Below are 17,924 nucleotides of genomic sequence, written 5' to 3'. Positions count from 1 at the left end.
AAAACTGAGGATAATTTAAAAGCAAGTTACTTTCTCAGGTCTTTATTCTCTCTTCCTTTGTTGACCCATTTTATTTTAAACCTTTCCTTTTACTAAAGATCAGTGTTGCAAGTTTGGTGTACAGTTGAGGACTTCATGAATATAGAAAAGATTATTAGTACGTTTTGCAGCATAATAACAATGAATGACGCTTAAAAAGTAGCGCAATCATGTTTTCCAAAAGATACGGAAATTTGGTAAGAGAATAAAAGTTCTGTATTTATTTATAGCGTGTAAAAAGAGGTAGTGGAAAACTGTATTCAGTTTATCTGAATAACAGCGGGGAAATTCTTTACCTTGAATAATGAAAAAATGTATAAGCCTAAATTGGATTTTTTAGATAATGACGTTGAACCAAATGTTGAATCTATAATTATCATCTTCAAAAAATCTTGATAATAGATTTTCTCTGTATTGCTCTCACTCTCTTTCTGGTATGATGCATCACTTTTGTTGTTGCATAATCAAGAACATTTATTGTACTATTCATTTTTATTTAATTAAACCATGATGACATTTACTAAAATTGCAAGATAAATGGTGTTTTTGAACAATGTTTATGAGACTTTTTATACATCAGCAAGACGTGGTTTTGTGTTACCTGTTAAATACATCGAACGTGTCGTCTCAGAATCTTCAAGGTTTCTCACAGTGATGAATATCAAAACATACTCAAATTAAGAAGTTATAAATAGAGTAACATCATGTAAACAGAATGCCAGTTTCATTAAAATAAGATCTTTATTGCAGCTTAAAGTTCCACTTGTTTTCAAACATTGTAGTGTTACCCATTGCAACCTACTCGAAACTTTGTGGCTGAGATGACGATCACGGGAGAACTGGCATATAATTTTATTGTATTAATGCTTTGGGTTTCTAATTTCACGTATAAGTTATTAAATACTAAACACACACACACACACACACTCAAACACTAAGACAGAACATTTGCGATTGGTAGAGAGATTTGTTTATATCATGGCCCATGACACCACCACCGCATCCATTAAGTTTTACAGGTGTGGTTGAAGCAAATGTCACTTTTTCCTCGATACTTGGAAAGCCTTAAAATTCCACTTATCCTTCAGTATTTGTCTGTCCATTTTCTACTCTAGCAATTGAAATCAACTTGAACATGGTCAAGTTAATCATGTAGGAAATGCAGCCGCCCTCCACAGAACAAAATGTCTTTCAAGGAGCAAAATGACTTCAAAAAATGAATGTGACTCACCTCTTTGGAATAATTCATGCGCAGTTTCATGTGCAGTTTTATATATATAAATAATTTACCATAGAGATATGAGAAAGGAAGGAGAAATCGGTGCGTACGAAGTACGAATTGTATCAATTAAACGGGCATGGCGATATTGTTCACAACGATTATGTATGTGTTGACTTGGTTTACAAATAATAATGTATGAGTTAAATATGTGGGGTTTTTTTTTACAATTTAATGAATCTATGACTCTTTGCGTGTAAATTTTTGTTTATTTTTTTCTTTTCAAAATTCGATGTTTCTTAAATGTGATAGAGACCTAAACATATACGTTTATCGTTCTTTTCAAAGATCTTTTTTTTTTTCATTGTTAAGTGTGATAAGATATCAATAATATTGGAAAGTAATCTTATATGTCATATAAAGTCAGAATTCCACTACGCCTATGATTGCATTTATGGAAGATGTTGGTAAGTATAATATCACTTGTGACTGTTGAGGGTTTTGATGATATCCTTGTCTCTAGATAGACAATGATGTACATAGAAAAGTGCATAATAATTTTACGATAAGTATTTTCTTCCCAATTATATAAAAAAAAAAACCTAGACACACAGCAATAGAAACAAAGACAATAAATACACTGCGTTTGCACGTCTCATGCTTAAGAAATTTATTTTGATAAAGAGGTACGCCTGAAAGTGACTGAATTTCAACTTTGTAAAAAAGGCAAATTGGTGTAAAGAGATTATTGTGAGCTTCACGTAGTATTACGTTACATTTACAGATACATGTTGAATTATCAAACTTCGGCAACGAATAATAATCTACTATATATATATATATATATATATATATATATATATATATATATATATAAACTACATGTACCATGCAATAACATATTGCTAAATATTTACTGTGGCAAAACTTTGAGAGTCAAATGATTGTATATCAAATTGTCACTTGTCCTACATTGAAATCCATGTAATGTATATAGAATGTACTGTTTCAGTATTGCACAAAACTGCATGAGTATTTGTGCGCATAATTGCTTCAAACCCGAAGGCGACAAGAATTAAAACTAGTTACATGCCACTGAATGCCACATTGGCTACAAAGAAGATGTCACGCTAAGAATCTTTGAAAAACAACAACAACAACAAACATCGATCTATTCACAGGAAGACAGATTACTTACAATAGGATAACATTCATAATGAAAAGACATCAATACTCACTTAAATTGGGGACAAACCCAAGCACCTCATACCTGGATTATATGCGGAAGTGATGTAACGAGTAAACAAATTAAAGTAATTCCTTAAACAGTATACTTTACTGTGTTTTAAAATATGGAGCTTGGTTGCGTAACCCCTTCGGAATGTATAAGAATGCAAGTCTTCACTAACTTCAAGAAGTATACAAGTGTTACCGTGTGAGTGAGCATTGAAATTACAACCAAAAAAATTTTGCAAAAATCGTGGGTTTGATTGTAATTTTCTTTCTCATTCAGAGAAAATTTATTTGCACGATACATGTAGTTGTGATATGTATCCTGAATCCTGGACGGACAATTTGACGAACTTCCAGAAGTATACACGTGTTAAAGTGAGAGTGAGCGTTGAAATTCAGAAAAAAAAAACTTTTGAAAATCATGTTTGTTTGTGTTTTACTTAAAAAATGTTTGTAACTTTCTTTTTCTTATGATTATTTGATCCGCTACAAGAAAAGGATCCAAAAGTCGGAGGGAGGTCGGTTTTCTTAAAATGACATGACATTACTCCCTTTTTGTTAATTCGTATATAACACGACTCATAAAGTACTCGGTTGCGGAGGTATCGATGATATTATGAGAGCACGTCGAGTGGTCTAAGACATCAGCGTTTTGAGAAAACCGCCTTCAAAGTTTTCCTTCCGACGCAGTGATGATCAAGGGGAGGAAAGACACTGAGTTTTCACCTCTTGGCAATAGAAGGTATGCTCCTAGCATCAGACTACAAACTCACGTCAAAATCAGATATTCGATGGTTTTGATCGACTTTGATGATCTGACTTCAAACTCGATTTTCTCGGCTCAGCCGTCAGCGACTTTCGGATCCTTTTGTCGTGTCGTGGCGGGTCACACATAGATAACTTATCTGCACGATGTAATGTAATATTATTATATCCAATTTTGGACGAACTTCAGTTCATTGCTTTAATGCAGTATCTTCAATAGGAGGATTTTGGGATAACGATGCGATAACAAAAAAAAAAGAGAAAACGTTAGACTGATCTGAAAGGGGGAAAAGAAAGCAGGTCGGAAGTTTTAGGGAAATCATTAATGTGAAGTATGAAAAAAGTGTATGGTCCGAGTAAGGCCTTTTTTTTTTAGTTTTTTACTTTGTGAAACACCACACGATATTCTTCGAATTCAAGATCTAGATTCACGTCCATCGTGTGTCCATATGGCAACAAATTGTTTTATATAAGACAGATTATCAGCATTTGAATCTGTCCAAGGCCTTTCTACGCATTTAATGATAGCAAAGTTCGTACAACGAAATATCATGATTATCGTGTCAGAGATCTTGGAGAGGTCCAAGAAAATGACGACAATGTATAGAAGCTTGAGCGTCGATAGCACTGGCGATCTTATCAATCAACGTTAGTAGAGCATGCGTGGTTTAGGGAATACTAATTTTCTGAATCCAAACTAGGAATCTTAAAGGGTCGTTATTTCACTATCGATGTTCTTTTTCAATATTTCAGACGAGGGTTTTAAGAGGGGTATTGACTAGGTCTGATAATGTGGGTCTTTTCCTATTTCCAGTTTTATAATGTATGAATGCCTTCAGCGATCGACTTTCAAGCGGTCCTGTACAATGTCTATCAATCAGGACATATTCAAAATAAATAATAAAAGGGAGATAAAATTTCGTTCTATATTTGTTATACGTTCAAAACCACTAGCTTTTGTCGTAGCTAAAATATTCATTATATCCTTTACTTCCTCTTCCACAATTGGAAGAATAACGACGATGTATTACTTTTGCTCTCTAAATTCCTTAGATTGAGATGAGGGAAAAATCCAAAATTGAATTGAGAATCTCAATCTGATAGATTTCGAAATCTAATTCCAAGTGTAATTTTGGATTTGTTCCTATAAACACAATGTTATGGACTGATTTCCAATCTAGAGAGGAATTTAAAGAGTGCCTGAGAAAAAAAAAATATAACTAAAGAGTTGAATAGTGGCCAGGTGATATGGTTATGGTATGTTGCTGGCAAGATCTTGGCTTTTTTTTTTCCAATTAGATTGTTGATGGCTTCTGATATTGTCTTGGCTCTTGTAATAATAACTGTTACATAAACATTAGCAAGTATTTCATAATTTTCCTATTAATTGATTTCATTGTTTATTACCAGCCAGGGTTTATTAAATCTAAAATTAGGGTTTATGAATTCAAAACTGCTTGGCAAAGTAATTTCTCTTTTAACTAACTCGTAACGCGTTAGGATGCTGCGGTCATGCATTATTTGTTATGATAAAGGGTAAAGTTTTATGTTTACACCCTTAAAAACATATTTTTGCGATTGATAAACAGTAAAAAAAAAAAAAAAATTGCTTATCCTAAGAGGTCTCGACATCCTTCAAAAATTTGGTGGCTGAACCTGGTCAGTGAGAAACGTTTACATTTACGTAAAGGCTTCACGTCAATAAAACGATATTGAATACTTCGTTGCAGTTAACATGGTGACATGCATTGTATAGATAATGCATACAGGATAACTCCGTCAACAAGAAGCACGCAAAGTTTGTAAAGTAGTAAGTCAATATAGGAATTAAAGAACAGCAAAGCCTAACACACCTTAGCTATCTCTTCAGGCTTGACAAAGTTGAGGTATTACGTTGATTCCTGACATATCCACACAAATCGTAATAGAAAAAAATAAACACAAACAGTAAATCCATCTGCTTTTGTAAGGCTAGTAAAATGTCTGATACGAAGGCACATATAGCGACAAATAAAACGAAACCAGAACATGTGTAATAAATATTCACGTTTGTACTTAAAAATACATTTACACGCGACGCACTGGGACGCACAAATACTGGCCAACGTACATATCATTACAGAAAGACCAAAGTAGGTTTCACAACATAAAATCTCTTTGAGAAAGACATCGTATTGATTGTGCAGCAATGATGATGATACATTGTTATCACATCGACACGAACAGTGATAACGACACATTAATACACTCACACACGTACACACACACACACACACACACACACACACACACACACACACACATACACAGTATTTGCCAAACACTCACATTTAAATACACCCGTTATAGGTGTAGATTCCGAACTCATGGACGTAGCTCGAAAGAGGCACTCATAATATATATGGCACACACTGGTTGACTGTGTAGCGGCTGGAGGCACTTTGAAAGGAAAACTTTGAAAGGAAAGGCATCACACTGTCCCAAAGTTGAGGTTCAAAGATGGACACACGGTGAAGAAAATGTTCAAATATCGGCTCTGATCGTATAATTATCGGATTAGTCATGAGGGGATCTTAAAATCACCGAACAACCGGTGGAATTTCTCAGGCTGCTAACAAAAGTTCGTACTTCCTTTGGCTTTTGATCGGCTTTTTTCCACATTCGGGGCTAACAAAGTCACGGGAAAATGAAAAGTGCATAGTCGCACGGCCGTCTGGTGTCAACTTTGGGACGTGTGACGTCAGCCTTATACTTGAACCTGAAGCTCGTTCTGTATCCTACGATCCGATGTCTCTAAATTATTATCATTCGAGATGCATACTGCAATAATATCATTATTGGCGATCACGTAATTTAGTCACTGCCGTTGATCTCATTTCTACGCCAGATGGATATATCCGCTTAATATCAACGCTCACGTTAGTGTAAAGTAAGTTGAATGTGTATGTCGGTTCTGGGTAGACAATGTTGTTCAGTCCATCTCCTCTGTAGCGAGTTCTGAATGTTTCCAGAAGAGAAAACCTGGGGAAATACGAAAATACAAAGGTCAAAAATACCAAAAAGATAGATAAGATTATTTTGATATAAGTAAATTGATAGACAATAATATTTTTTGTGCGAAGAAACATCTGTCGCGGATTAAGAGGGAGAAAAGAGACATACTGAAGACTTGAAGTTATAAGACACACGCAAATACTCACGAAGACACACCTACACACAGATAAACTTTTTTTTTTTTTTTTTTGGTAAGGGAAATCTGCTTCAAACGTTTATCGCACGGCTTGCGCAAGAAAGCTAGCAATAATGGAAGGGCGCCCTCTGTAAGAACAGCTAGCACCATAGCACCGTAGTTAGCAAAATTTTCTTTGGAGAGCGTTGGACCCTTTGTTTGTGTACCGGGGGCCTAGGCAGCTTACTTTTCTGCTGAGAAGACTGCTCGACGCACTGAGCCGGTCTGGGCAGAAGGTATCTTGTTAGTAAACAATCAGGGGACCAAATAGCTGACCAAACAAAGGCCATCACATTTTTACTCAATTACATGAGGAAAGTGATGAATTACACCAATTTGACAAAAAAAAAAAGAGAGTAAAAAAAAAAATAAAAAAGGAACCTGGCATAAATACTCAATTCTGAGTGATACACGCCATTAAAACCAAAACAATAACATAAGACGTCAGTTCATAATGAGCTAAAGCAGATACTGCTCTAGAAACACATGATGTGTTTCAAAAATATGACCCACCTATCTAAAGCAGGCGGCGCCCTGTTATGGTGGTGATGAATGACATCGTAGAATGCAATAGGGCCCTTTGCCCGCGTTATGTTTAGGTGAGCCTCCTCTACTCTCATTCGGATCTCATCATCCTCCCCGCCCCATCCCCAGTATACGTTTGGGAAACCGTTGATCTGCACGATCTGGTCCCTCGTCAATCCCGTCACGGCTCCGAAAAAGTCTTCGTACATCAGTCTTGAAAAATGAAAGGGAGAGAGGGTAACAAAACAAAGAACAAAAAACATAAACACAAGAAAGTAATAGACGAACCAAATAACGCAAGTGAAACATTTTCTTAAGAAATATGAACGTAGCACACGAAAAGGATTAGCCATTTGTATGCATTGAATCAACGGCAGTTAGTCAGAGAATATTGGTCTTGATAGGAAATGTCAATGCACTTTGGAGGGTAGCCTCAATCGTTGCGGCTAGCCAAGGGTATGTTTAGTTTTGGTATGATTTATATGTTCACGTGTCCATTATTCCAAGCAATTAATCCAGTAGGTTTACACATGCCGTATCAATATGTGTAATATGTTGCAGTGGCAGTGACAGTAGCATGACCTGTATTATAACCTATTGCATAAAAAAGTGATTTCACTCTAAAATACCTAGAACAAACATTAACATGCTAGAGAGCGGTTTTCGATGAGATTTATTCTATCTTTATCTCATTGTCATGGGGGGGGGGGGTGAGTAGGGTAAGACATAAGTCACTCAAAATAGTGATTTAATTTTTTGTTTTTCAAATGTATGTTAAAGGGACTGTACAGTACTGGTTGAGGTGGGGATTCATGCTTTGAACATTCCTAAGTGAGATAATGAGAAACCTCGTATGAAATATGAAAGAGCATGTAATTTTAAGAAGGATTCAACGTTTATTTGATGAAAATTGGTTACTGGCGACAGGCTACAACTTTATTAGGATCTCTTTCTTTCACCTAGTTTTTGGATATCTCAGCCATTTCAAAACCGATTTTCTTCAAATAAACTTTTGATACCCCTTAGAAGTAAATGCTCTTTGACATCTCATAGAGTGGTTTCTGAATATCTCGCAAAACGTTAAAAGCTAAATCCTCGCCTAGACCAGAACTGTACACACCCTTTAATCATTTTCCCCACAATTTAGCCACAGGACCATTCTGATACAAAACAATATTGTATAGTAAAAATGTTAGCATACAGTACCATGGAGCTCAGAGTGTTCAAACAGGAAAGATCCTAAAATATGTATATATATATAGTGATTGGTATGAAGAATAAGAATGTTTTCAAAATTTAAAACAAATCACAATGAACATAATTGATAACTAACAGCAGATTCACATAAGAACGCATGATTTGGGTGCTCAAGAACCCAGAACAAAAGAAGAAAGCATGCATAAATTCTATACATGTGAACATGTTAAGCAAGTGGTATACATGTAATATGGAATTACATTGCTACATTGTTGGAATATGTGAGCTCCTCTGTAATCATCATTGTTTAGTGTATTATTTTTTTTTCAGTGTTAATTTATCTGCTCAAGGACCACCATAATCACTTAACAAATCTAAACATGGCACTGTCGATTCGTGTACAACATAAAGTGAAACTATATATAAAAGGTCTTTCATGCCCCAATAATCCATCCCACAAGTTCAAATTCAAGTTCAAGTTTATTTTCATATTTCCACTTTCTCAGTGATGGGATTACAAAATGATTGACAGTAAAACAAGAATACAAAAGATATACAACCATATCTTTTGACTGGAGAAGAAAGAAAAAAATAAACACACTTAACACAAATGTATATGGTCATATCATCAGAGGATGCCACAAGTAAATATCAGAAATATGATGGGGCATACATAAAAGCAATGACGCTTGTAAAACTGTAGGTTGCCGAATTCATAGGCGTGGAATTATACGGAGAACGGATATCTTTATCTTGACCAACTAAAATTATACCAGTGCAAAAATCAACATAAAGAATGAAGTAATGAACCACATGAATATCGCTCAAACCAGACTGTACAGATCTCGCCGTTAAAAAAAAAAAAAAAAAAAAAAAAAAGTATATCAGTCTGTGGGACTACCGTACGCCTACTTGTAATTCCACCGGTCCACTCCGGACAAGAAATGCCTGGGCATGCCCGTGCAGCCGTAATAGTTTCGGTCGTCGTGGGGTATGTGGTCGACATCGTGGAAGATGAAGCAGTCGTATCTGGTGAAGTTTAGCGCCTCTAGGAATCCCACATTCATTAGCATTGCTCGGTTGAATAAGTCTCGGTTAGCCTGCACACAAAGCATTTTGGACAAAGAAAAAATGGCAACGTCATTTAGCAGGGTCAATGCGTCAGAGAAACGACAGTGAAAAATTGGTTCCATGGCATTTGCTCCAGCGACAATTGCTCCCATGAAATATCTGCACCGTAGGCCAAACATATATACATATATATATATATATATATATATATATATATATATATATATATATATATATATATATATATATATATATATATATATATGTATATATATATATACATTCTACCCATAAATATAACCTTATAATCCCAATCCTAATCCTCACATCAAACTAAACCTAAAACCCTATCACAACCATTACCCTAACACTAAATCCTTGGAGAAAATACGACCGGAGCAATTTTTCGCAGGAGCAAATGTTGTGTCTCCGAAAAATTAATTGTGAAAAACTCGTGCTCATTTCGAACGAACGCGGGAAAAAAAAAATAGTCAGATATTGTTAAAATGCAAATGGCCTGAAAGCTATAAATGGCTGAGCAACTAATTCTGTGTCCAAGACTTTTCTGTAATTCGATTTAACATAATGGCAATAGTCATGGTATAGATTCCCCTTTATTTCAGTAAGGGCCTCATCATTATTATTCTAGATTTTTTTTTTTTCTTCTGGGTCCAACAGTATTGTTTATCGTTACAATAAAAGTGACGGAATTTTGCACCAAAGAAAAACGTTAGGTTCAGTGAGGGTGAATCCTGTGTACGGATGAATAAGTTCAAAGTCCAAAGTACAGTTATTATTATTCACTGCTATGTATCCATTGTATCATGGCGCTCAAGGCAGTCGCATAGAATTGTGCGTGCTGAAAGATTCGACATACCGTGAATCCACTTGGCATAATGACGAACATGCTGCAAGAATATCATTATGCCTCTGAGCTAGGACGTTTCATTGAGGCTTCAAAATTTTTTTTTAGGAATACTTGTCTTATCATAATTGAATCAGGGTGTCGATGGTTTAGTTAGTTTAGTGTGTGTGTATATATTATGTGTGTGCGGGTGCGTATGTGTGTGTGTTTGTTTGTTTGTTTAATATTCTGTATCTCGTGTGCATGAATTCCTGCTTAATCTTTCACCATCAGGTTCAAGACTTGATTTGAGAAATTTCGCAAACGAACTTTTCAAAGTCAGAGCACGGGAGCGGTACATGCATATTGGTGGGTCGATATATTTTGCACACGTGTCAACAGGTGTTCTATTGCTGCCTAGCGCATCACTGCTATAATACTCTGTGGTATAGCCAATGAATGCGATCAACAGAGAGAATTCATTAAAACACACACACAAACAAACACACACAAACAAACACACACACACACACACACGCGCGCGCACCTTTAGGCTTCGGTACAGACGTGGGATCACTTTTGTTTTGTCACTCTGCTTCAAACTTTTTGTTTGCATGTGTCTGTGTGTATGTGTGTGTGTGTGTTTGCGTCTGGTTTTTGCATTTTCGAAGCTTTTATTCTCTGTGTTTACTTTCTCCCACTCATTTCGCTTCTTCTTCTATTTGTCTGTGTATCTGTCTGTCTGTCTCTCACTCTCTAACCTCTAGCCTTGATATCTATAGACATTATTTCTAAGTCACACCGTGGGACAGAAAATATTATTATTGATCCAGTACGCAGCAAGTTGGCTACCAGGTAGCCAAAAATGGCGTGTGAAGCGATTTGCAAATTGGGTGGTGGGAAGGGCATGCTGCCAGGAGTAAGTTCATGTGTTGGAGGGTGTTGGTATTGCAATTTACTTCTAGTTCCTGGTTCCTGTTATGTTAAGTTAGAATAGCCAAGTTTAGCTGAAGAAAAAGTTAATGTATTTATGTGTAGCACAATTAGGCTCTCTAGAGTGTTTTTCCCCTGATTCTGTTATCAGTTTCTCGGTGCTTCCCCCCCCCCCCATCCTTTCTTGAAACAAGGTGGCCACTTTTTCAGAGTGACCAACAAAAGCTTTGTAATGTTATGATGATTCTAATTGAAGATGTACATATCGAAATTACAGAGCAAATAGATAGAATACATCGCTGTGCTTAGGTCTCTCTTTTTTTTTTTACAGGGTTTATAGATATGGTGGGTATTTGGTGAATACTTTGTCTTCAGTGCCTACTCGTAGACAGTGAGAAAGGGCGTGGTATGGTAATGTGTTTGTGAATCGAGAAGTGGAATACAGATAGTTGAAGTTGAAAAACCAGACAGACAATGCCGTATATGCTGCCGTCGCGAGATTGTGACTCACCTGTTCGACTGCGAAGAAAGTAAATTCGAGGAGTTGGCGCTTCAGCATCGGGGTCAGGTATCGTAGAATGATCGGCAGATGGTGGTATCGATCTCGGAAAGGAATGATAATTGCGACCTGTACAATACGAGAAGACGACAAGCTTGACTTATTTTCAATTTCAATTTCAATATCAACTTATTTTCATATTTATGTGTCATACAAAAAAAAATAATAGAAAATTGTTTATACAAATCCAAAATTGCAAAGTACAGATTAGGTGAAACATTTACTGGAGTGAACAACTGCCTTGATATGAAAATGAATGTAATCGTCGGTTTACATTGATATTGGTGACTATAATCTCACAAAGTAGAGGAAATATGATGGGGTCTACATAGAAGCAAGCTTGTGAGAGAATAGTAAGTCCTAGAATAAAATCAGTGGTAGGGAAATGACATGGGGAGCACAGATAACTGATCTAGAGCAACAATTGAGGGTAAAATCAATAAAAACACAAACTAATGTTACTACAAAGAATCAGAGACTTACGGAACACACACATACATGCGAACACATACGAGACATAGGAGTATAGATATAGGTGTCAAGTTGGGTGCCTTTCTGTGAGTGTGTGTGTGTTTGTCTTTTTTATATAATTCATGCAGAAAACAAGACATGGAAGACAAGAAATGCAATCTTTCTCGTCCGTTAAAATATTGAAATATATATGACAGTAGACACACTCTAAGTTTGAAAATCATAAACATGATAAACTAAAAATGAAATTTTCAGGGTCCACAGATCCGTCAGAAAACAGGAGGTAACCTCTATCATTTTTTGCCTTCCCATTTCCGGATCGCACCCTCTACATCCCCCCCCCCCCCTTTCCGGCACCTATGATAATATGACTGAAAAAAACAAACAAACAAACACAAGCACCATTCAACAAGTAGCACTAAGTATCTATGCCAAAGAACTTTGCCACTGACAAAGGCTCTCGAGGCTTGTATGTATAGCAAGGACCGTCGAACGTTTTAGTGGGCAGAATCTATGGACGGAACCCTAGGAAGTCATGGGTTTTGCTGTGTGTGTGGTATCGTTGTTTTTTGAAGAGCCCCTGGGTAAAACGTACCGCTGATACAGTGAAAGCAACTACAGTGGGTGCATTATTATATTCCGACACCCACGAGTCCTACAGCCCACGAGTCATACAGCCCAAGAGTCATACAGTCCACGAGTCATACAGCCTACGATCTAGAAACTTTAAAGGTAGGGAATCCCATTTTGCATGCCTTAAATGAAGAGTTGAATAAATACAGTGGTATATTGAAGAGAGTATCATTTTAGAAACTCCCATAAGGTATTGAAAGTGGAAGGTAACATTTAGTACATTTCTATTGACCGTTAGATTTTGAATTGAATTTTTTTCGGGGCTCACCGTAAATTCCAGTACATTACTAGGCTACCTTTGCAGACCCATGCACTGCATGTGTGTCCATCATGTATATTTTGTGAAGAAAGTTCATCAAAACTTACAAACATTTCTATATACATTCTTGCCACACACTCTATATGTTATTACATCAGCTCTTATACTTTTAGATTTGTGTTTATAGATAAAAAATACAGAAGACTGCAACAAAAAGGCTTAAGTGTGGCTGACACACAGAACTACTGAGTAGTTGAGTTTTGTGCATTATTCAAATTGTAGATAACTGTTGACTTCCAAATTTCTCAGCAGTGGCCTAAACAAGTCCCCTGAGGTTCATATTTAATGTTTTGCTGCATTTTGGGAGGTCTGTAAAAGGTATCCCCTACCTTTAAGTGAAGAAGGCTGAAGAACTCGACATCAAGTAAATAGCCCCCAAAACGATATACGGTTCATCAGCCCGACACTAAGCAAATAAGGACCATGAGTTCGACACCAGATAAACAAGGCCCACGAGTCCGACACTATGATGTAAGAAAAAAAAAAGCGAGACACACATTACATCATTAGGTACGCAGTGTCGATCTCGTGGACCTTTTTTTCCGCTGGTTGATTTTTTTTTTTTCGGGGAGGGGGGGGGGGGGTAGTGACGGGCTCATGGGCTGTATGACTCGTAGACTGAGTGTATGAATCATGGACCTTTTACAATGTAGAGCTCATGGGCAGTATGACTCGTGGGTGTCGCGCTCCTGTGATGACCCCCTAACAGTGATTGTGGTGACGTGAGAACAAATTGCCTGAACAGGCAAATATTAAAGGCATAATTTACCATTTGCACATGAAACAAGACCCAGCTTTAGTGTTTCACAATAGTTCTAAAATGTGCGTTAGGGATAGAAACAACCAATGTAAAAATTTGAATCAGTACAATTAATGTTAAGTATTGTTAAATATACAAAATATGAACAATACTAAGATTGTTTCTAGACTAAACCATCTATGGTTTAATGAGAAACACAGTGATTTATCCCTATATTTTAGGTTTTATTGCAAAATTTTATATGATAGGATGTTTAATGATACAACTGACCTCTACATATGCATCAAATGTGATAACTCGAAAATTGTTTAAATCACTGCTCCCAAAGGTAAACTTTACCTTTAACGATGAAAATGGTAATGATGATGATGATAGTGATTCTGATACCACTATACCATCAACAGTGCTGTTACTATTGCTCCTACCAGAAAGGTGGAAAACTCTCCCACCTCCCTTCTACTACTACTACTACTACTACTACTACTACTACTACTACTACTACTACTTCAACTACTAATACTATGTTATTGTTAATTTCGTTTTTGTTTTTCATTTCATCATCTCTTCCATAGCCAAAATATGATACACAATCTTTACAAAATAACAATGACGATTTGTACAAGCAGGTAAAATGGTATATCGGTGTTGTGCAATGTAGTAAATACCAGTATCGGGACAACATACATTAAGTAAATATTAAACAATAGTATAATATATGAACAAAATATTTGTATACACACCTACGCAAACATGTATTCACAATATACATGATATGCATGCAAATAGTTTGATCTTCATGATATCAATGCGAGTCGAAATAGCACTAAGTCGTAAGGAATATGAAGGGAACTTGCAGTACATATTTGCATACGTGTGTAGATATCTAAGTAAACGAACGGGAGATAAGAGGAAGAGGTCCAAGTAAAGCATTTGGACAAGATACCACACACACACACACACACACACACACACACACACACACGCAAACAAACAAGCACATGGACACAGATAAAGAAACAACCATGCAAACCCGAGTAAATAAAACAACACAGGACAAATGGGTCATTTTAATATCTTGGTGTCCATTGAAATAAAAGCGGTACAAGAAAAAAATGTAGGCAATCACAGCAAGACTTTAAATCAAGGCTGTCCGTTGAATTCACTAACTAACAGGAAACTAACAGGGAAGTTAAACAGATATATTGCAATATCCGCTTGACCTATAAAAAAAAAATCCAAGGTGATGCTTAATCCTGTTGTTGTTTTCTCCACATAAATCAAATATTGCCCTAGTATTGATCAGGTTCAAGGAAGCATATCTACACATATAGGGCCCTATAGTTTATTGTTGTATATCTTTATAACATTTACTATCAATCGTCAGTATTTCACAAGGTATAGAGTGGATACGTCTTTCATCGGATCTCTTTACATAATATTTGTTTAAAGAAAAACTCAATTTTACTGAATATACAGTTCCTGATTCTCTTGTATTGCCCTTTTTGTAAGTTTCTTCTTCTACTCTCTGTGAAACTGACATTCTAATCTAAACGGGTGAATTTCTTCCAATTTGGGGCATGCTCTGAGAATTCGATACGTTACGTTACAAATATGAAGACTTGTGAAGGCAAACATGAAGCGCCATTCTTTAAATAATTATGTTAAGGTAGTTAATCTCGTCATCCGATAGAGCAAAATAAAACAATTCAATGATATCTCGGTTGTTGCATGATATTCTTGAAGTTATTATTCAAAAAAAAAAATCACCTATTCCTTATCATTTTCTTTTTTCTTTTCTTTTAGCAGGTATGATTGCAAATATTTGAAAAAAAATGGAGTTAACCCCTTCTTGCAAGTAAACTCTTCACACCATTCCACTTATATGACTAATGCCTATAATTATATAGAAATTATGAGCTACTTATATACTTATGACAGCATTATGAGCTATATCATTATGCTTATGACAACATATACCTTTTCAGCAGCAAAATTCCACAAGGATTCAACGGGATAAACACACACACACACACACACACACACACCCACACTCAAAACACGTATCTGCAAGTCTATCTATTGCTGTTTAGGGAAAATCTATGTACACACACTGGCATCACATTGCATGCATGAGTTTGTGTGTGTATGTTTTTTTTTTTTTTTTAAATCTTTAATGAATATAGGCGGGCGGTACGGCCTTACCACACACACACGCACTGGGAACTACATGTATGTAAATGTTCTTTATCTACTACATGTCAAAACTATCTATGTGTGCAAATCTATTTACACACATTGGCATCACATTGCATGCATGCATGTGTGTGTGTGCTTTTTTTTTAATCTTTTATGAATATAGGCGTGTAGTACAGCCTTTTCACACACAAGAGAACTGGGAATTACATAATTATGTAAATGTTCTTTATTTACTGCATGTCAAAACTACTGGTCAATCTTCTGTCCCGCTCTAATTTTTTTTTTTTTTAATCATACAAAGCACTGAAAGTTTCAAATAATTTGGTGTGCATGTACAAAAGTTAATGAGAGAAAATACGCTCGGTTTATGCAAAATGTAAGTTTGAATATTAGAATATTATATCTCTGTCAGGGCGAATCCAGGAATTCTGCAAATGGGGAGCGCAATTAATATTTCTGGTGCCACTTCCGGTTTCATTTCATTCTTTCTTTTTATTTCTTTTATTTCTTTCGTTTTTAACGAAAAATAAAGGGGGGGGGGGCGGGGCGCCGGTTGCGCCCCTTCTGGATCCGCCACTGCTTGTATTTGTGTATGCGTGTGTGTCAGAGTGTGTGTACATGATTGTGTTCAATCTTTTATGCAATAAAGCTTGATTTGAACCATTAGTGAAAACGCTCACGTGATCTGAATATTCTTATTCCACAATTTATTGTGATGGGAATTTTGAAGCCTTTTACTCTACAAACGTAACACGCGTTAACAACGACACTTACCTTCCAACGAGGACGGCAGTTTATGGGCTTCCAGTGCCCGCCAGGCATGTAGAGATAGGACCCAATCTGCACGGACGACGATCTTAATACCGAGCGTAATCTGCTGCCACTTTTCTTCGCCACCTGGCCCCGTTTTATGGCGGCGAGTTTCTCTCGGAGACCGTCGTTCGCGAACTTGACCGCCTTCTTGACCTCGTCAGTGGCATTTCCGAGGACGATACGGACCGACATTGACATCGATATGTCACGCAGGTCCAACCTCTGTCTACCGACTACGAAAAAAAAAAAGAAGAAAGAATGAAAACAAAAATGTGCACGATATGCATACACATACAAACAGCAGACAGTTCAGACAAATTATATACAAACAAGCAATCACATCATATGTATAAAATTATATAATTTTATGAATATAAATATTTTGTATGTAACTAGAATATATAGTGTATTTGTATATTCGAATTTATATACATATAACTAGCCTTGAGTATGTATTTTGGATGTTTATGCACACATGTATGTACATATAGTCACACACACATATAATATATAATTAAACATATATATATATAGAGAGAGAGAGAGAGAGAGAGAGAAGGAGGGGAAGGCAAACGAGACATTCGTTAAAAAAATGCAAAAAGCAACAAATATCTTCTTTATTATTAAAAAAAAAAAAATTATTTCAGTTCTTATTGTATTCCCGTATGGTGATGAGCGTGAATTCATTAATCCTTCCATCCATTATCCATAATTAATCCATTAGTTCTTTCCAACTCGAGTCTGGAACCTCGAAAAATGGAAAATTGCTCGTGTTCGTTTCTCAGTTATTGATGGAACGAAGGAAGAGGAAACCAAACCTTATATTTAACCCCCCCCCCTTTTTTTTTTAAGGAGACGAAGCGGCTCAAGTGTTCAACACCTGACCAGTCCTTCCCTGGTCTCATAGACATCGTGTTCTAAATCTGCCAGCATTTGGTTTTAATGTCCCATTCTTACAGCTCATGGTTATCACATTCTACATTTTCACACACGCATTTCTCTCTCTAGCTCTCTCTCTCTCTCTCTCTCTCTCTCTATATATATATATATATATATGTATATATATATATTATATATATATGATGTCTTTATATGAATAAGGTCTATACAGTATATTC

The 17,924-nt window shown here is 36.2% G+C and overlaps 1 protein-coding gene across 1 annotated transcript; it reads right to left on the bottom strand.

Annotated features, from left to right (window-relative positions):
- Window positions 1–6,090: 6,090 nt before the first annotated feature.
- Window positions 6,091–17,004, bottom strand: LOC140233408 (beta-1,4-galactosyltransferase 6-like). The gene is made up of 5 exons (XM_072313513.1): window positions 16,768–17,004; window positions 11,567–11,683; window positions 9,120–9,307; window positions 6,999–7,223; window positions 6,091–6,277 (listed from the first exon to the last, which is right to left on the bottom strand). Exons 1-5 carry the CDS (start codon window positions 17,002–17,004, stop codon window positions 6,091–6,093), a joined length of 954 nt encoding a protein of 317 aa, XP_072169614.1.
- Between the last annotated feature and the right edge of the window lie 920 nt (window positions 17,005–17,924).

The sequence above is a fragment of the Diadema setosum genome, chromosome 9, assembly GCF_964275005.1.
Source record: "Diadema setosum chromosome 9, eeDiaSeto1, whole genome shotgun sequence".
Lineage (NCBI taxonomy): Eukaryota > Metazoa > Echinodermata > Echinoidea > Diadematoida > Diadematidae > Diadema > Diadema setosum.
This window is presented reverse-complemented; position numbering and strand designations above follow the sequence as displayed.

Bases quoted from the DNA above. Each gene is read 5' to 3' on its own strand.
- LOC140233408 (XM_072313513.1), bottom strand. From the start codon at position 17,004: ATGTCAATGTCGGTCCGTATCGTCCTCGGAAATGCCACTGACGAGGTC. The intron at 7,224-9,119 runs GTAGGCGTACGG...TCATTTTTCAAG, and splicing joins GTGGACCGGTGGAATTACAA to ACTGATGTACGAAGACTTTT. The intron at 6,278-6,998 runs GTGGGTCATATT...GTATTTCCCCAG, and splicing joins GCGCCGCCTGCTTTAGATAG to GTTTTCTCTTCTGGAAACAT.